The sequence below is a fragment of the Ochotona princeps genome, chromosome 2, assembly GCF_030435755.1.
Source record: "Ochotona princeps isolate mOchPri1 chromosome 2, mOchPri1.hap1, whole genome shotgun sequence".
In the NCBI taxonomy this organism is placed as follows: Eukaryota; Metazoa; Chordata; class Mammalia; order Lagomorpha; family Ochotonidae; genus Ochotona; species Ochotona princeps.
The window spans coordinates 78,334,103-78,354,885 of NC_080833.1; the positions used below are offsets into that span (position 1 = coordinate 78,334,103).

General features: G+C 43.3%; 1 protein-coding gene across 1 annotated transcript in view; it reads right to left on the bottom strand.

Moving 5' to 3' along the window:
• Positions 1–20,783, bottom strand: part of GLMN (glomulin, FKBP associated protein) — a 44,730-nt gene that overhangs the window by 22,395 nt on the left and 1,552 nt on the right. Inside the window, exons 3-6 of the mRNA XM_058659156.1 lie at positions 13,897–14,016; positions 12,552–12,660; positions 4,957–5,197; positions 3,493–3,595 (exon numbers count right to left, since the gene is read on the bottom strand). Of these exons, the coding sequence (XP_058515139.1) occupies positions 3,493–3,595; positions 4,957–5,197; positions 12,552–12,660; positions 13,897–14,016 (573 nt within the window). The remainder of the gene's footprint in view (positions 1–3,492; positions 3,596–4,956; positions 5,198–12,551; positions 12,661–13,896; positions 14,017–20,783) is intronic.

Here is a 20,783-nt window from a genome sequence, read left to right on the forward strand (position 1 = left end):
GTGATAAGGCCTGGTGCAATAGTGTAGTGGCTAAAGTCCTTGCCCTGCACGCACCAGGATCCTATATTGGCACTGGTTTGTATCCTGGCAGCCCTGTTTCCCATCCAGCTCCCTGCTTGTGGCCTGGGAAAGCAGTAGAGAATGGCCCAAAGCCTTGGGACCCTGCACCTGTGTGGGAGAACTGGAAAAAGCTCCTGGATTTGGATTGGCTCGGCTCCAGCCATTGTAGCCGTTTGGGGAGTTAACCACTGGACAAAAGATCTTCCTCTCTGTCTTTCCTCCTCTCTGTATGTCTGTCTTTCCAATCAAAATAAATAAATCTTTAAAAAACAGTATCTGTGACATAAAAATCTTAACAAAGTTAAAGTCACAACAAAAATTATCATGCGGTAGTTAAAAGAGACTGAATGATTAAAATCAGCTAAATTAGAATGAATATTGACCTTCTACAAATTTACTTCTTTTTTTTTTTTTCCCAATAAACCCATTTGTGCCAGACACTGCAGAGCAATACAAAGTCAAATAACATCTTCCTCTCTTTCAGGGGGTTAAAATCTGCTGGTCCCAGATGGTTTCATTAGTCATTTCAGAGTACAAAAAGGAACCAAGCAACATATCCTCCATCACAAGAGGCTGCTATTCAGCTACCAGATGCTAAATACGTACTGCTGTATCAATTTTCAAAACCATGTGCTCATTATAGCTAGGAGACAAAAAGTGTACTGCATTCAGAATCCAAATGGCCTTTCACAAAGCTCCCTGTCTCCATTCAGTTAATGCTGTGTGTGCTTTTTCACAGTAAGGAAGCCCTTAAAAAAATCATCATGCCTAATTAGATTCTATAGTGCCACCCCAGTGTTAGGCATCCAACCTGTGTCCCACTCAGATGTCCCACTATTGACCCACTCAGCTGTACTTGCCATGACACAATGTTTGGCATCCTGACAGTGTGAGGAATGTGCCTATGCTGTAACCTGCATATCCTAGCAGTTCCTTACCAAAAGCACTGTATCAAAGCAGAGATGGCCGAATCCAGTGTACCCCAACCACACTCCACTTACCAGCATGTCTGCAACACAGAACAGGAGGCAAACCCTCTCTTCCTCTGTGGCCTGATCTTACCTCGATCTCTTGACTGCTCTGTGTTTCCTCACTGCTGGTTCCCTCTGAGATCTTAGGATCACTCTCCTACACTCACAAACTCCTTCCGCTTCACAGCTGTAATTAAATGTCTCTGACTTCTGGTGGAAACTACGCATGCTCCCATCCCCTTTCCATCATAGGGTCACAGAGGCAGCAGAAGTACTGGTGTGCACCACGGGAGGCTTAGTTTTTATCTTGGCCTTTCCCTAACTCTGGAAAAAAAGCACATTTGCCTTTAAGGGCCATGCTATACTGCCCTTTTTTCCCTGGCATATACTGACTTCCTAGTCATTTCCTTTAATTCACAGAAGACTGACACCACTCACAATCTTTCCCTGCCAACTCCTGTTATTATCCTGGGAAAATTGCTTTTGCTTGTAGATGACTCCTACTAAAAGGCAAGGCAAGCCTCACAGTTCTTGATTTCCAAATTCTAGAGACTTTTACTGCCAATCCACTTCAGTACCCAACCTCATTCTGGATCTCTGTTAATATCAGGAGATAACTCCATTGCACAGCTTAATGTCAAATATCCCAATTTCTGACCACAACTTGTTTTTTAATCCCTTCTTTCCTATCAAATTGTTTGTTTCCCTCTATTTTTCCAGGCCTGTGATTTGCTTGCTTAACCTAACTAGTTGCCACCTCCAACCTGAACAACACAGTACTGATCATTAGAACTATCTGCAGTCAATAGCTGGATTTAATTACATTTAATTTAGTTACAGTACAATGTTAGTCTGAAAACAACCTCAACCCACTTTCTCTACTACTACACCCAGGCAGCCATGTACTGTTGGGGGATAACCACACAAAAACACACATTGTTGTTGCTACAGTTGTGGTCTCCAACTAAGAGCTGAGTCTACCACCAACCTCTCTTTTTTTCCCCTCAGTATTTAAACCTTGACCACCTTCCTGAAGTCTCTTACTCAGTTCTAATCTCCACCCCCTTTCTCTTTAGACATTGCTTCTTGGTCGTTTTAGAAATCTTAGTCCAGTGGGTCCGATTCCCCTCAATTAAACCCCACTCCTCCTACAAATTACTTTACATGCTTCTCTGTTCTTTCTCCTCTCCAAAACTCCTTTTACGCCTCTAATCCTGTGCTATGGGGCAGGCTTCAACTTGAGCCGCATTGTTTTAGTTGTCCCATAAGCATTTCTCTTTTCCCCTCTAATGGTTTCTAGTCCATTGGGTGTGCGTGTGTTTACATATTCACGCTCAGGCCTTCCTGCCTCCTGCATTACTTTCCTACCCTTGGCTCATGTATTCTAGCTACTGCCTCTCTCCTTGCTTATTCATCTAAACTCTTTAGATAACTCTTGCTGTCATCTTACTTTGTTTTCATTGTTTTATGCATGACACTCTGATCTTTTGTCTCCAGCACCATGTCCATACTGTTCTTGCTAAGATTATCCATGCCCTCTCGCCTCCAGAATCCAATGGCTGCTCGTCACTGCGCCTCATAGTACTGGTCACTTATTTCCTCCTAAAGCTCTACTACTGCAGTTTCTGTGACTTTGCTACCACTTCTTTGACTCGCCTTTCTTAGTGGTAGACTCAGCTGTTGGAGACCACAACTGTAGTGACAACAGCGTGTGTTTTTGTGTGGTTTTCCCAACAGCATGTGGCTGCATGGGTGTAGAAGTAGAGAAGATGGGCTGCAGTTGTTTTCAGACTGGCACTGTACTGGTAAATCCAGCTATAGACTGCAGACAGTTCAATCCTGAGCCTGTTCTGGTTTCACACTGAGGCGCCTCTTTGGTTGGTCTCATCTACTACTATTAAAAAATATTTCAGGGCCCAACACGGTAGCCTAAAAGTTGAACTGCATGGTCCAATTTAAATACATTATGCTGGGGTTGGTGTGGTGACATAGGAAACTAGTTCTCTACTAGCAATACTGGCATCCCACATGGATGTCAGTTCCAGTCCTGGCTGCTCCACTTCCAATCCAGCTCCATGCTAATGTGTGAAGGCACTTCAATACAAAATTAACATACTTCGAAAAAATTTTGCAACGATTTAAAAATTTTTCCAAGAAAATAATTTTTAAAATTTCACTTCCATGAACTTTGTGTGCTTGCATACATAAATGTATGTGCACTTTCTTATCTATTAATAGGGAAGCAGAAAAAGTCTGAAAGGTGTTAACAGTATCTGTCTTTGGATAATGTAGTTACTTTTTCATCTTTTCATTTAACTGTGATCTATAGAAAGCACATATTGCTCTACTAGTAAAGGCATAAACTTACATGTACATTTGCAACGGCAGTAAAGAACACCATAGCAGGGCAATGTTTTGGTTTATAGCAGATTTTATCATAAATTGAACTGGTTATACTTACTATTATTTCAGTTGCAAAATACCTTAAAGGATCATTTTCAACTTTTTCAGACTGTTCAAGGAATTGTGCTGTCAGTAGAGGGCATTTCAAGCTTTTGAAACAACTAAGGCAAAGAAATAGGTAATGAAAATCAATATAAATGGAGTTTAAAAGACAACATAAGCACTGCTATGGTTTGAATGTTTGTCCCCTCTAAAACTCAAGCTGAAACTCAACAGCCATGGGAGGAACATTGAGAAGTGGGACACTGGAAAGGAGAGGACATGAGGCCTGTCTCTCCTAAGTGGGAAAGTGGGATCCTTGGTGGTTTAACATGCTGACTTTGGTCCTATCTTGCCTCTGCCTGGCTGCTGTGCATGAAACAAGTGGGCCTTCTGCAAACACCAGCGCGTCAGTCCTGGACTTGTCCTGCTCCACAAGGTTGAGTCCATAAATTTCTGTTCACTGTACATGAGTGGTCTCACACATCCTGTCAGAGCAGCGCAAACTAAGCAAGAGAAGTTCCAACACCTGAACAGCCTCGAACATTGGTGCTGTAACGTCCTTTTTTTTTTTTTAAAGATTTATTCATTTTTATTACAAAGTCAAATATAGAGACAGGAAGATCTTCCATCCGATGATTCACTCCCCAAGTGACCACAATGGCTAGTGCTGCGCTGATTGGAAGCCAGGAACTTCCTCCAGGTCTCCCACGTGGGTCCAGAGTCCCAAGGCTTTGGGCCGTACTCGACTGCTTTCCCAGGCCACAAGCAGAGAGCTGGATGGGAAGTGGAGCTGCTGGGATCAGAACCGGTGCCCACATGGGATCCTGGCGCATTCAAGGCAAGGATTTTAGCCGCTAGGCCACAGCGCCAGGCCCGCTGTAACATCCAGCAACGGAGAGGACATGTGAAAAGCAAGTCAGATGCAACACTTTGAAATTCATTTTACGTTTGGACGACTTCAGTGAAATTAGTGCAAGAGAACTCTGATCAATATGCTTAATTTTTAAATTAAGCTGCACAGCTGAATTTGGACCAGTCAGACTGAACAGTTGTATTTCAGATCTGTGGTTCCCCTGGAAAGGCATGCTATTCCGGTAGCGAGGCTGGATGTTCAGCAGTGCAGTAGTACTTCTGCTCTGGCTTGCAAAGATGGAACAAAAACAATTTCTCCACAGAAGGGGCAGATTCCTGAGTTGCCAATATCGCTTTCCCTCATTCTGATTGGTCATTTACTATCAGTAAAGGCAATACACAGAAGAATATAAAGTAAGTTAAAAGAATGGATTTGGGTTTTATAAGCTTTAAAAATATGAATGCCACATCAAATGTCCATGCCAGTTTTATCAGCTGAACCCTGAATTCTTGTAAAATTTAAAAATCACATTTAAAAAATTACACTTAAATTCACATGGCAAATAAGGCAAAGAAACACAAAATAACTGAACTGTCAATTACTAAAATAAACAATGAGTATTCTTACAATTTCAGTAATTCATCCTTTAACTTCTCATCTTCCGTGGAGTTTTCTTTGGCATTGATGACGTCTCCCATGAATGGCTTAGTGAACTCTATCAAGGCCTTGCAACACTGACAGAGGCCGTACTCATCTGCTTGTATCTGTTCTTTTGCGTATGGAACAGGAAGAACAGAAAGTTGACTCCAAAGGGTAGATAATGCTAATCCAACTGAGTATGCCTTGTTGTTGGGAAGCTTCTGAATCACTGAAACAGAGACCAGGTTGTTATTTGTGGTGACTGCAAGTACAATAACCACAAGATAAGAATGTTAGTAGGGGGGCAACAGTGTAGTGGTACAGCGGGTTACGTTGCTGTCTTTTGGTATCTTTCATGGCCATAGGTTCATATACGAGTTGTTCTACCTCCAATCCAGTTCCCTGCTAATGTGCCTGCGAAAACGAGAAGACACCCCTATACTTACGTGGGGAACCCACTTGAAGCTCCTGGCTCCTGCCATCAGCCTGGCTCAGCCCCAGCTGCTGGCAGCCATTTGGGGAGTGAACCAGTAGATGAAACATTCTTTGTCCTGATCCCTCTAACTTTGCCTTTCAAGTAAATAAGTAAATCTTATTTTTATAATAAAAAAAGAAAGGAGGTACAGTAGGCAGAATGACCAAACATGTTTTTTCCTCACATTTTAACAATTCTGGGAGTGGGATAACACATCATACATTAATTGGCAGCATCTTTCCCTCCTAGTGGTGCATAAGTTAATGGAGCATCATAACAATTATGGCCATTTAAATATACCATTACAAAATATGTCATTAAATCTTCTGTATGTATGTTGATGCCTGGTTACATATTTAAGATACATTCTTTGCATATTTTGTTGGTTATAAGCATAAAATATAAGTGTATCTGGCATACTAAGAGGCTCTGACAAATGGGAGGTAGTACTGAACCTTTCAAGTGATGCAAAGCTGGCGGCCATTCATATTTAAAATCAGGTCATTCTAATTTCTGACTTTGGATCCCTTTATCAGACTAAGATACATGTTTTTTCTTTAAAACTTTTGTTTCAAACTTCCTATGACTTAAAAAAAATTTTTTTTATTTGTCCCCAGCGCGATGACTGATGGAGTCCATGCAGTAGGTGTGAATAACACAAAGGTGTGAAGAGAACAGCTCCCTGACTGGCAGGGCCCGGGGAGCTACCAGCTGCTTAGCAGGGCTAAGTGGATTCATCTCTGACCACCTTGACGCAGTTTTCACTCCTCTTCGCATGGGCACTCAACCACCCCACTAAGACTTTTGTAATCTATTGAAGCATTGTCTGCCCCTGTGAGATGGCTTTTACAACCAATGTGAGCTTAAGAGTTAATGTTACTGAGGATGTCCTGGTGAGTGGGCCTTTAACTACACATAGGAGTATAATTAAGTCTGTGCTGTTTACCCATTGCCATAAAATCTGGCCCAGATATTTAGCATGCTTTCTGGGGAATGGCTTGATAAGAGGAACCCTAGAAGTTATCCTGTTACTGTGACCCTAAAGGTCATTCTGCTATGACAAAGAATACAGTTACTGTGACCCTAAAGGCCATCCTGCTATGACGAAGAATATAGCTACTGTAACCCTGAAGCCTATCCTGCTAAGGCAAAAAATATAGTTACTGTGGTCTTAAAGGTTAGCCTGTCCTTGCAATTCTTTAGAATATAGAAAATGTAGTTGTTTTAGTTGTTTTCATAAATTTTAGCTAGAGGAAATACAGGGTGATTTCACTAATATCATAAAGATATATTTTTGATTATTGTTTGATCACTTATGAAGTTGTAGAGCCTGCAGTTGTAGAGGAATGTAATGTTTATAACTTTTTGTCTTAGATCTTCATGTTTTTTCTCTCTTGGTGTATTTCTCCCATTTAGTGATAGATACGTTGTAGAATAAGAATTGTATTAGGAGTGTATTACTGCATAAGATGTGTTGTCTACTGAGAAACTCTTGGTTGCAACGTTGGAATGGATAATGCCTTGTTTAATACTGAAACAATTTGTAGAATTGTCTTTGGAAACACTCACTCATCCATTGTAGAGTTGAAACTTATATAGAGTAACTTAGCTCATTGCTAACTCCAATTCTTTCCGCCGTTTTTACCCTTGCTTTACTTGTTTGGTTAACAAACTGTGTGAGCTTACAGACCTATGGCCAACTAATGTCAATAATCCCGATCCCCATAGACCAAGGCCCCAGTCCTTTTAACTCATACATATTTCAAGGTAGGGGTCTGGTTGACACAGATGGCACCTAGGTTATAGCCCAGACCTGAGGAGAGCAGATGAAGACTGGCAAGCTAAGATAAGCAAGGAATGTGGAATCCTTCCTCAATCATTTCTCAAAAAGTTGTAAATTGTGCCCCCCTGAAGCTATGTCAATATGCCCCTAAGAAAAAACTTTGTACTGCTTCTGTATAAATAAAGCGGACAGCTTTCTCGCTGAGTCCACTACGATCAAGGAATCTGGTGGTCCGTCTTTCTTTTTCTCTTCACGCCTCATCCACGCACCCTTCCCGAGTTCCGGACTCAGCTGGAGCTGGACTCCGGCAGATGACCAAGCAACTAAAGTCCTCGCCTTGAACACTCTGGGATCCCAAATGGGCACCGGTTCTAATCCCGGTGGCCCTGCTTCCACTTCCCATCCAGCTCCCTGCTTGTGGCCTGGAGTAGCAGTCGAGGACGGCCCAAGGCCCTTGGGACCCTGGACCCGTGTGGGAGACCCAGAAGAGCTCCTGGCTCCTGGCTTCGGATTGGCACAATACTGGCCACTGTGGTCACTTGGGGAGTGAATCATTGGACGGAAGATCTCTGTCTCTCCTCCTCTCTGTATATCTGACTTTGCAATAAAGATAAATCAATCTTATAAAAATTTTTTTATTTGAAACATAGTTACAGCAGTTCCCTGCAGTGTGGCGGCTGTGGGGGGTGCCCATGCCGGGTCGGACCCAATGCTGGGGACTCACACCAAAGACACCACTGGAAGGCAGTGAACCAGTCCTTGGCTTCCCCCAGGACCCAAGAGAGCTATTCCCTCAGGGTAAGTCCGCATGAGGGAACTTGGGAACTGGGTTAAAATTCCTAGCTCTGCCCGCCGCTAAGATCTTGCAGCTGGGCGAGTTTGGGAGAAGTTCTGGCTTTGGGGTTGGGGGCAACTGCAGCTCCCTGCAGTGTGGCAGCTGTGGGGGGTGCCCCTGCTGGGTCTGACCCAATGCTGGAGAATCATGCCAAAGATACCGCCGGAAGGCAGTGAATGAGTCCTCGGCCTTGGGCGGCCAGTGCAATAAAGTGGTGCCAGGCTTTGCCTGCTGGCCACCTGGCAGCAAACTCTGGGGTTTGTAAGATATGTAGTTGCTGCCTGGGACACCCATGACTAAGGCCAATTTTAGTGTAGGTGAGAAGTTAATTTTGGGTGATTCCCAGTGACAGGGTCATGAAAGTTTCAGGCATGCGTGGGGACTGAGACTGGTGGTTTGGAGGGAAGTATCCAGAAGATAATTTGGGTTAGACAGATTCACCAGCCCAATTAGGAATCCAGAGATGGGCTGTCAGCATAGAACATCAATGATTGCCACACACCAGCCCACCACAAAGCTATGGATGGGGGCCTCTTTGGCAGTGTTTGGTACCATTACCCGACTGGGTGGTGGAGGGGTGGAGTGGTCACATTTGGCAGGGTCAAGACACTATCCAGTACGCGAGAGAAGTTGGTCTGGGGGTAGACTCTGTGGGGTTGTGTGGGCCCAACCCTGTGGAAATACAAATCCCCCTGGTGGGCCCAGCGGCGTGGCCTAGCAGCTTAGGTCCTCGCCTTGAATGCCCTGGGATCCCATGTGGGCGCTGGTTCTAATCCCGGCAGCTCCACTTCCCATCCAGCTCCCTGCCTGTGGCCTGGGAAAGCAGTTGAGGACGGCCCAATGCTTTGGGACACTGTACCCGCGTGGGAGACCTGGAAGAGGTTTCTGGTTCCCGGCTCTGGATCAGCACAGCACCGGCCCGTTGTGGCTCACTTGGGGAGTGAATCATTGGATGGAAGATCTTCCTGTCTCTCCTCCTCTCTGTATATCTGACTTTGTAATAAAAATAAATCTTTAAAAAAAAAAAATCCCCCTGGTTAGCTCGCAAGCTGGGGTCGTGATGGACTAATCTAGGTGTGACCATGCCACCTGCCATCACTCACAGGTAGAGGAACCCACAGCAGTCAGGGCAGGTCAAGCCAGCAGCACCTGAATGTGCATCCTAAAACAGGATGTGGGGTGGGCCGGGCTGCCACTGGAAGGGGGCAGAATGGGCAGGGCTGAACAAACCTTAACTCACAAAAACAACAGAAATCAGGTTGGACAACAGGTCACGCCAAGTAGGTCCTTGCACCTACTGATCTGCGTGAAACAAGGACGCTAAGCCACAGCATCTAAGGGGCCAGGACAAGTGAGGGGCTCTGCCAAGCTGAGTCAGAGCAACCACTGGCATGCACGTGATCTATGGCTGGGAATAGGCCTGGTTGGGGAGCTAAGGGGCACCCTAGCTGGGTTGAGTTTCCCACCAAGGAGTGCATGGGCTGGAACTGGGGTTGCATTCTGATCAGGATACGATTATAATCTCACTTGGCACAAGTGTGGACTGGGACTGGAAGCACCAAGCCAGGCCAGACTCCAACACCATCTGGTACTCTGGAGGACCAGGGTAGATGTGTGACAGACTAGGCTAGGTCTCAGCCCTTACTGAACCATGTGTGAGCTGTACGGGGGTATGGAAGAGCCATGGCTGGGTTGAAACATCCAACAATAAGCACCAGATTGGGTTGAAGGCCAGTCAGCAAAAGCCACTGTTCCTGCTAGGACAGGAGGTGAACTGAGTAGGGCTGGCTCATGGACCCACTGGTATGTGCGAAATCTGGCACTGCAAGAGTTTCTGATGGAGGAGCCTGGACAACTTCTCTGGCAGGACACAGTCCCTGCAGGTAAGCACAAGAAGCACAATAGTAAACAGCCCAGAACAGGCAATGGAAATTATCCCACTGGCATACACATGGCATGGGTTCGGGGCAGACCAGCCTGAACCTGTTCACATCACCTGCTGGCGAATCCGAGCACCAGAACAGAGTGTGGGTCAAGTCAGGTTTGGTTGCGACACATACCAGTACACATTAAGGAATGCCAAGGTGAGATGAGCCGTACCAGATGTGGTTGCAGCGCCCAAACAGCACATGTGATAATCAGGAGGAGGAGGCAAAGCCGACAGGGCAATGTGGGCTCCCCTGCTGGACAACTACTTCCATTGGAAAGCATGAGTCGGGATGGAGGCAGATCAGACCAGGCAGGGCTATAACACCTGTGGGCCTCATGTGAGCTAGATAAGAGAAGGGACATGGTGGGCTGACTGTTCTGACTGGTGCAAGCAAAAATTAGAGTGGGTGAGGGTTGGCTGGGCTTAGCCGCAGCATCAGATGGCAGAGGCTGGCACTGGGAGCTAATTCTGTCAAGTCAAATGCCAGAACCACCTGGAGAGTGCATCATCTGGGAGTGGGTGTGGCCTAGAAGGGAAATAGTGGGGCACCTCCCTCGGGGTTACCACTCTCACTGGACAGCACGAAAACCAGGACAGGGGCAGGGGTGGCTAGACACAAAGGCACCTGCCAGTAGGTGTATGGGCTGGATAGTAGGTTGGTTGGGTTGAATTAGGCTTCAATGCCCATTGACACGTGCAAGAGCTAAACAGGATGTGGAACAGACTGGACAAGCCTGCAGTACACACTGGCAAGCATGGGAACCAGGATAGGGGGCAGAACTGGTGGGGGTTATGGGAAGTCGCCCCAACTAGGCTGCAGCTCCAACTGGTTTGCGTGAGGACTGAGTATGAAGTGGGTAGGATCGAGCTGGACTACAAGACCCGTTGGTTCACGAGGAAGACAGGGCTGGAAACAGAACTGACCCAGCAATTGCAATGACCAGCATGTGCATAAGCTGATTGGTGTGACGGACAGTGCTGGAGTCTGTACTAGCAAACTCACGTAAGAATCAGGTCTGGGATCATCTCAGATGAAGTTTCTTTGGAGATCCCTCCAACTGAACTGCTGATCTTAGAACCCCAACCATGAAGAGACTGTCAGCCAGTGGACTCTGAATAGGTTTCACTGCGATTGGAACTGCGAGATTGGCAGCAATCCAGAACTGATGAATTATCAAAACTGTCTGAGCAGGACCCTTGAAGCGTGCCTCCCGTTGGGGATCTATGGTGGGTGGGAGGTTGGGTGGGGCTTTTCCCTTTGTTACTCCCCTAATCGCAGATACAGGGAAAAATGATAATATTAGTGTGGAAACAATGGTATTACCCACTTTCACCCTGTAGCCCTTGACCCTTTGTACCCTAATCAACTAAGTAAGATTATTAAAAAATAATTAAAAAAAAAAAAAAAAGAAACATAGTTACGGAGAGGGAGTAAGAGTGAGTGCTTCCATTTGCTGGTTAACCCCCCAAATGGCTGCTGAACTGGCTACAGCTTCCTCAACATCTGCTACACAGGTGGCAGGGGCCTGAGAACTGGGTCCTTCTCTGTTGCCTTCATCAGCCGCTCGAGAAAGGGAAAAGCAAGAACATTAATTAGTGCTCATATGGGATGCCAATGTGTGGACGTTGGTCTAAATCCACTGAGCCACAGTGATGGTCCCCATGTATTTTCTAAAATGAAAAAGAGCCTCTTCCTAGGGATAAATACTACTTTCTTTAGTTGCCAACACTAATTACTTACCAGTACCATTAGAACATGCAGTCATGGAACCTAATCATTCCAAATATTCCTCAGGTTTTTTTTTCTTCAGCTGTTGGTTCTTGCATTTTGTTTTGGTTTCCCGAACCACAACCTCCAAATGCATGAGATGAGCAATGTCGTGCTGGATTCTCTCTCTCTCTCTCTCTTCCTCATTTATTTCAAAGGTGAGAGAGAGGAAGAGAGAAAGATTACCCATTTGTTGGTTCACTCCCTACGTGCCTACAGCAGCCAGGGCTGGGCAGGTTGAAGCCAGCAGTTGGAACTCTATCTGGGTCTCTCCCAGAGGTGGTAGGGACCACAGCAGGTGAGCCATTATTTCTGCTCCCAGCATGTATTACCAGGAAGCTGGATTAGAAGTGAAGGTACTGGAACTCTCACAAGCACTCTGTGGAATGCGGTCTTCATAAGCAGTGGGACAAAGGCCTACCAATGACACTATCTTTTTTCAAACCCAAATCTTAGAATGCCACCAGGATATCAGACTGAGTACTAGACACCATAAAAGTAATCCTTTAAATACGTTTACAAAACAGATTCTAGATATAGGCCATAGATAGGAAGATTAGGTGAAAACTACAAATCACACCACAGCAGAGGCAAAACAGGACATTATAATCACCAAGGTATTTACTGGGTATCCACACTGTGCCAGGTACACAGCAGCATGGACTAGGTTAGATAGAGCACTTGATAATTCGTCAGAAACTTGATGTGGGTACAGCGTGACATTGTAGGGTGAACATCAAGGCACTAACACAAATAAAACAAAAAATACTTTGATATCAAAATGTTCATTACCTGTTTGCAATGATGGAAGTAGAAGAAGAATAATTTGGGATATCTGTTTTCCAGAGGGCTCTTCAATCAATTCAAGCAAACCCAACAATAATTCCTTTGGATTACATAACTATAAAAATATTCACAATTGAACCTGTTTAATACAAGTTGCATTTAAAGCCACATGATTACCATTTTTAAGAAGGCATAAGCTCAGATAATATAATTATTTTTGCTTAAAACTAAAACACCTTACACAACTGTTCAAAGGAAACGTTAGAGAAGTAGGAGACGGAAGAGTCTGGTCGTTAGGGCTCAGCTTTCCTTGGCCTTCACCTGTTACTCTAGAGGCTGCTGAGATTCCTAGGGCTTCAGCTAGTGAGTCCCTTGAGTGCTCCGCTGCCAGGGTACTTGTGCTAGTTCAGACTCTATTCTGAACCTCCTGAACAGATACAACTTGGTACTTTCTGACTGGTCATACCTTATCACTTCATTTGCTTAAAAAAAAAATTATTTTCAAGAGACGTCCCATCTGTTGGCTCACTCTGAAAATCCCTACAATGTCCCCAAACTGGACCCAAAGCAGTGAGACAGAAGTCAACTCAGGTCCCTCTGGGTGGGTGGCAGAATCCCAATCACTACTGCCCTAGTGGTAAGCTGCAGTGTCACAGCCAGACATGTGACCTAGGTACCCTGACATGGGCTGTAGGTGCCTTAATGGCTAGGCCAAACACTTGTTCTTTATTTTCTTAAAAGCCCTCATGAGCAATAACTCATGTCTAGATGAATTTCCTTCTTTGCAGGTATGTATTTGTCCTTATCTGCAGATTTCTGAGAGGCTCCTTCTACTCTTCCTTTCCTTTGAATTTATCTTAGCCTTCATATGCTGCCTTCTAACTGCTCTGCCAAAGTTCGCTTTCTTAGGTGGTCAGTCACCAGTGTGTTGTGTTCTACTTCCTATTTCAGTTCTATGAGCATTGCATTCTAGGTTTTCCATACTCAGTTAAGGAACACAGCATGGAAGAAAGAGCAGTGGTATTTGATTGTAATTTCAATCCAGTATGGCCTTGATGTATTTCTCTAAACCTTGAATCCCCCATTTATATAAGATTACTTGCTAAAATACAACATTCAGGTCTCTCCCTGGAGAGTCAGAATCAGTGGGGCTAAAAAGAGGTTAGAAAACTCCTACACCTGGAAAAGTTTGGAAATCCCGAACGCAATTAATAATATTGAGCTTTTTTCAGTGTTCCTTGCTGTGTGTGATTTCATGAAGCAAACATTTTCTGACCAAACAAGCACTAAACATCAAAGAGAATTATAAGAGTCCAGTGTTTTTTGTAAGAACTCACTTTTGTTTTCTTACCTTTACCAATAGATCAAGCATCTGATAATAATCTTTTCTTTTATCATCATCTTTATCATTGCATAAAAGGCTTCGCACCACAGGTCCCACAAGGTTCCAGCCCATAGTCTTAAGGATAACCTGTAAAAACAGTTTGGAGTGAGCAAGTACTGCCATCTAGAGGTTTCTTGCAGCACGCTTTCTCTCAAGCTGGCAAGTGGTGGGCTGGCTGTGAACAGATATCACTACTTGAAAAGTTTTTAATACATTCATTGAACAAAAGAACAATCTACTTTTTATCAGGTAATTTGTTCTTTCCCGGGATTTAAATGGTTTCTCTACTTACCACTTTTTACTTTTTTAAACTTCAGAAAATAATCTAAAGAGGACATAGTTTTTCAACTTCCAACAAGAGAAATAATTTGCTTCATACGAGAAATGACTAATTTTTAGAGAATTTTTGCTCCTATTTTTGAGGAAATTTAGTCAATTCCATGCAGAATTTCTAAATACTATCATTTGTAACTTAACATAAAAAGGGATGTGATTTCATCAACATTTCAGAATGATAATTGCAAAAAGTTTATCTAGGCAAACACTGATTATCAAAACCATTGTTTTACAACATTTATAAACTATCCTCCACTTCTCCAGTCTGCTTTAGAATTCAACTCATCAACATTTACAAAATATACAACATGTAATATTCCAGGTTGAAGAAAAAAAAAAAAAAAAGAACGAACCTAGAAAGAAAGACATGGTCTGGTGCAATGAATCAGTGGCTGATTCATCCCTTCCATGCACTCTGATCCCATATGGACACTGGTTTGTGTCCCAGCTGCTCCTCTGCCCATCCAGCTCTCAGTTTGTGGCCAGAGGATGACTTAAAGCCTTGGCACCCTATACCCATGTGTGAGAGCCGGAGGAAGCTCTGGCTCCTGGCTTCATATTGGTTCAGCTCTGGCTGTTGCAGCCACTTGGACAGTGAACCAGTGGATGGAATACAAGAATACCCTGTAAATCTGCTTTTCCAATAAAAATAAATAAATCTTAAAAAAAGAGACAGAGAGAGGAAGGAAGGAAAAAATGAATGAAAATACCAGATAGGATTCTTATACACAAGGAGTTAGTTTTCTGGGCTCTAGGATCATTATTTCAAACCAAAACACGGGCAGGCATTATGGCACAGCAGTTTAAGCCAATGTTTGGGATGTTCACGTGCATCCCAAGATCTGAGCATTTCTTCAAGTACTGGCGACTGCACTCTGACTGCGCTTCCAGCTAATTAACACATCCTGGGAAGCAGCAGACAATGACTCAAGCACCAAGGTTCCCACCATCTGTGTGGGAGACGTGGATGGAGATCTGGGTCCTTGGCTTTAGCCTGGCCATGCCCTGGCTGTTCTGGACATTTGGGGAGTCATTCAACAGAAAATTTCTGCTTTTCCTTCCCTGTCATTTTGCCTTTCAGGCATGAACAAATAAATCTTAATCGACATAAAATAAAGGCCTGACTTGAGAGCCTACTGGCTAAATCCTCGCCTTGCATCCACTGGGATCCCATATAGGTGTGAGTGTACGTCCAGGCTGCTCCACCTCCCATCCAGCTCCCTGCTTGTGTCCTGGAAAAGCAGTAGAGACCAGCCCAAAGCCTTGGAACACTGAACCTGTGTGGGAGACCTGGGAAAAGCTCCTGGCTTCAAATCGGCTCAGCTCTGTCTGCTGTGGTCACTCATGGAGTGAACCAGCAGACAGAAGATCTCTCTGTAAAACCGCCTTTCCAATAAAAATAAATAAATCTTTAAAACACACACACACAATTTATAAGAACAGATTCAGGAAGATGATGAAATGGCATATACAATACTTTGAGTCTAGCCTTACAAAAGAATGTGCAGGATTAGCAAAAGAATAGTCATCTATTTGGGGGAGGCAGGTGAGATTTCCCAGAAACAAAAGTAATAAGAGTTTTTAGAAAAACAAAAAAATTTAAGGCAATGATAAGTGGAAAATACACTGAATAATCCGCAACAGGCTAATGTTCTGTAGAACCATCAGCAGAGAATGTTTGGTGAACACACCGTTCAGTAAAGGGGAAATACTGCCGCTCAGATTTTTGCTTCCTTACTAGCTAGACATGTTTCCATAAATTACACATGCTCCCTCTATGTGGACATTAACTCCTTGTGAGAAATACTTGTTCAGAGTTTTCAGTTGTCCTTACTTTTTGATTAATTACTGGTTGATGATTATAAGCAGGCCAACCAGAGCGTTTTTTGGAACTTAATTTTTCTTAAGAGGCAGAGGGATAGATACAGACAGCTCCTATCCAGTGGCTCACTCCCCAAATGTCACCAACAGCTGGAACAACTGAAGTATTGGGAGAACAGGGAACAGCACTGTGTTGCAGTGAGTCAAGCCACTTCCTGCATCAGCAGCACCCCTATGGCAGTCAGTGTGAACCTTGGCTGTTCCCCTTCTGATTTAGCTCCCTGCAATGTACCTGGAGCAGCAGCGAAGGACACCCCAAGTACTCGGGCCCCTACACCCACATGTGAGACCTGGAGGAAGCCCTTTGCTCCGGGCTTCAGCTAGTTCTCCCGTGGCCACTGCAGTCATTTGCAGAATGAATCAGCAGATAGAAGATCTGTTTTTCCCTCTCTCTCTGCAATTCTGACTCCTTTCAAATAAACAAACAAATATTAAAAAAAAAAAATTTCAGGGGCCAACTCAGTCTGCATCACCCATGTGAGTGGCAGGAAGTTAAACACAGCCATCACGGTTGCCTTCCAGGGTACACATTGCCAGGAAGCTGCCATCAGAAGCCATAGAAGGAAACTGGATCCAAGTCCTCCAGTGTGGCCTGCAAGCATTCCAATTGCTGGCTGAACCACCAGGCCACTGTCACTTTTCATATAGTCACATGTAACCATTTTTCCCTTTGGTCCTCTTTTGACTGCAATGAAGCCTAAAATGGACAAATGGACTTCCTTCCTATAGATTTTTTGGAAAAAAAAAAATTACTTCATTTATTAAAATAATGTTGGGAATATGACACTAAAGTTTTAGATTTTAATAAATAGCAAACTAATCACGTTTTCACCTAATAATACAGTTTAGTTGATCTCTTTGAATATCCTTCGCAGTCTCAGAATTGCTATACCCTGACTTCCTTCGACGCTCCGTGTAAGTTCACTTGGCACAGCCCATCTCCCTGACCTTGTCCTATTTTTCCCTTCTACATTTATCACTTTGGGGACTATGTAACTTATTTAACAAGTATGTATCTGCTTCATTCATTTCAATCAAAGATCTATCTGGGCAGCATTTTCTGTTCATTGCTAACTCTACTTCCCAAATCTAGCATAGGTCCTGTCAGGAAATAAATAGTCAATACATATAAGACTGAATTATGTCTATAACTTTCATTTTTAAAAATCTATTTGAAAGGCAGAGTGACAGAGAGGAAGAGTGACAGAGGTCTTCCATCCACTGTTTCCCTTCTCAAATGCCCCCACATCCTGGGCATTTCCCAGGAGCCAGGACGTCCAGCCCAGTCTCCCACATGAGTGGCAGGGTCCAAGTACTTGGGTCATCACTGACAGCTCTTCCAGGTGCATCAACAGGAAGCTGGGTGGGAAGTGGAGCAGCTGAAAGCTGGGATGCCGGTGTTACAAGCAGCAGCTTAATCGTTTGTGCACAGTGACATCCCTGTCTATTACCATTAAACATAACAAATTATTTTCAAAGATTTGATATTCTGTTTTCTTCTATTTTTGTGTGTGGCTTGATTTTTAATATTTAAAATTTTACTCAGGCAACTTGTGTTCTCCAGTTACAAAATTTCTTTCAAATTGCTACAATATTTATCATGCTATTATTTATTACAGACTATCCTTTTTAAATTTATTTGTATTCTTCTAACTAAGCATTTCTACCCCTTTTCATAAGCCAATTTTTATGCTAAAAGTGACCTGCAGAAAAATAACTAAATATAATAGGACTCTCAGGTTTGAATGAGATTTTGCACATTTGAGATTGTCTATACCTACAATGTCAGGATAAACTTGAATATCAGAATGATGGGACGGACTTGCGACTGTTGTTGAAGGACTATACCATTGTAATAATATTGGGGGAATGGACAGGAGAGGGAGAATGAAGGGGATGAAGGAGAAATTCCTGAGGCTATGGAACTTTAGCATAAAAAAAGTGAAAAAAGTTATTACTTGTAATACAAAAAAATAATGTTGATAAAATACTTCACACATATTCTATTAGCTTCAAGGCAACCCATCAATGTAAATGTTTCATGGCTCAGAGGGAAGAGGAGTGGGCCAATAGTTACAACGAACGGAAATTAGGCTTACTGAGTTCCCTTAGGATAGAAGCTTACGCTATTCATAGTAAAAACTTTACAGAGTAATACTGCTATCCCCAATTTATAAATGAAAATGCCGAAGTTTAGGAAGCAATAACACACTCAGTATCTAACACCTGAATGCGGCAGGGCCAGAATCCACATGAGGCTGTCCAGTTCGCAAGTCTAAGTGTTCTCTCCTGGACCAGAGGTTCTCCACTACAGCTAGCTTTGCCCATGATCTTCCAGAGGACACTTGGCAATGCCAGACACACTTGTGATTGTCATTACTGGAGGTGGTAGTGACGCGGTGGGGGTAACCATCGTGCGATGCGCAGGTCAGTCTACCCAATAAAGAAATGTCCTTTGAAAACACGTGAATCACATTAAAGTTGTTAAAACCTACGTTATAATCTTGGGACAAATTACTGTCCATACGGTGTACTAAAAAAACAAAAAAAACCACACCAACACACATACAGAAGATTCAATGTTGATATGGTTACCTGGTAAGAAAATTTAGTTGCAGTCAGTTCTAAACATTGTCTAAATCAACATGTTCATCTTTACATTTTAGCACACCACACATTGCAAAGGTGATTCTCAAGACATTAGGATTAAGCCTCATTATACTTAAATCTATCCCATTAGCTATTTAGAAGCATGCTAAAAATAAAACACTGAGGGATGCAGCACAGCAAGAACAATTAGACTCCTCTCCCTGTCTCCCTGAAGGCCCTCCAAGCAGATGCCTTCCTCTTCACCTGCTCACTCCTCAAGATGCTCCTGGGCTGCTTCTCTACACTCTTCTCCCTTTCTAGGGAACTCAAACCTTTTCTTTTTAGAATGCTTCATTTATGTAACCTTTAACAGGTACACACTATGTGTGTCTGCTGAGCTCCAAACCTTACTGTCCAATCATTTGCAGCATCTTAAAATTTCAACTTGCTTGTCTTCCTTCTGTTGGTCACCTTTATCAGCTCTGGATATCAAATACTGCACTGTCATTCCAGAGCCTACATACGAGCAATCTCTGAGGCCTACCCCTCTCTCAAAACCAGTCCCCCCTATTGGACTAGAAAGTTCCATCGTAAGTATGACACAGAGCTAAGCAGAGGTGGAAGAGAGTGGTTAAGAGCTTCAAAGCCAAGTAATCTAGAACTGAATCCTGGATGTCAAATACCAGCTGAGTTACTTTTGGACAAGTCATTTAACCTTTCAGTTGATAGTTTCTAATCCACAAGATAAATGTAATAGCAATGAAGACACTCCAAACAGTTAATGGTAAGTGGAATTAAAAACTAAGTTTATTGGGATCTAAAAAAATTTTGAAATCCTCGCAGTTTGTCACAGTAAGCATTTTTGAAAGGCAGCATGCCAGAGAAAAAGACAGCAGGAACAGGCAGAAGGAAGGAGCCTGGAGCCCAAGTACATGACCCATTATCTGCTGCCTTTCAGGGCCATGCGAAGGAAATTGCATTGGAAGTAGGGCTGGGAAGTCAATCATGGGTACCTGTTACATCACAACAGTCATGCAATGACAATTTTTTAAGAACCATCCCCCACTCTTGACCTGATCTTAGATGCATGAATTTCTTTAAAAACAAAAAACAAAACAAAACAAAACAAAACTGCACCAAATAAGTATCTTTCAGGGTCTGGCGCACAGCCTACTGGCTAAATCATCATCTTGCATGCGCCAGGATCCCATATGGGCACCTAATCCCGACTGATCTACTTCTCATCCAGCTCCATGCCTGTGGCCTGGGAACAGCAGGGGATGGCCCAAAACCTGTGTGGGAGACCTGGAAGTGGCTCCTGGCTCCTAGCTTCGGACAGGTAAAGGTACAACTCTTGCAGTCACCTCAGGAGTGAACCAGTGAATGGAAGATCTTTCTCTTTCTACCTCCTTCTCTCTGTAAACCTGCCTTTCCAATAAAAATAAATGAATCTTTAAAAAAAAACAAAATTATCTTTCTATTCAATTGTTCACAAACTTTTTGAAATACCCTTATAAAATCTATCTTTCAGGATTCTGGAGAGGTAAGCTAATAAATATAAACCACTTCATACAGCATCTGGCACACAGTAAAAACACAGCAACTAATTTCATTATTATTTGCTAAAACGTACATAGACTCACTTAAATATTTTCATCTGAAAAGGTTATTGGTAAATAACGAGTTTAGAAAAAAAATTTACTCTGGCTAGAAAGTTATCATAGACACATATCAAAAATTATTTAAACAGTCTTAATGTTTCTCACAAAAAATAAAAAGATAAGTCATCTGAAGCATTAACTAAGAGATTACACAATCTAAAATTAAAGTCTTAGGAATCTTCCTAATCCAATCAATCAGAGTCACACGTAAGCAGTACTAGACTGTGACAAGGAAAACTGCTGTATAAGCCTTAAAACGCAGGGCCTGGTGCAGCGGCCTTGCAACTGCTGGGATTCCAGATGGGCAACGGTTTATACACCGGTTTATACACCAGCTGCTCTACTTCCATCCAGCTCCCTGCCTGTGGCCTAGGAAAGCAGTAGGGA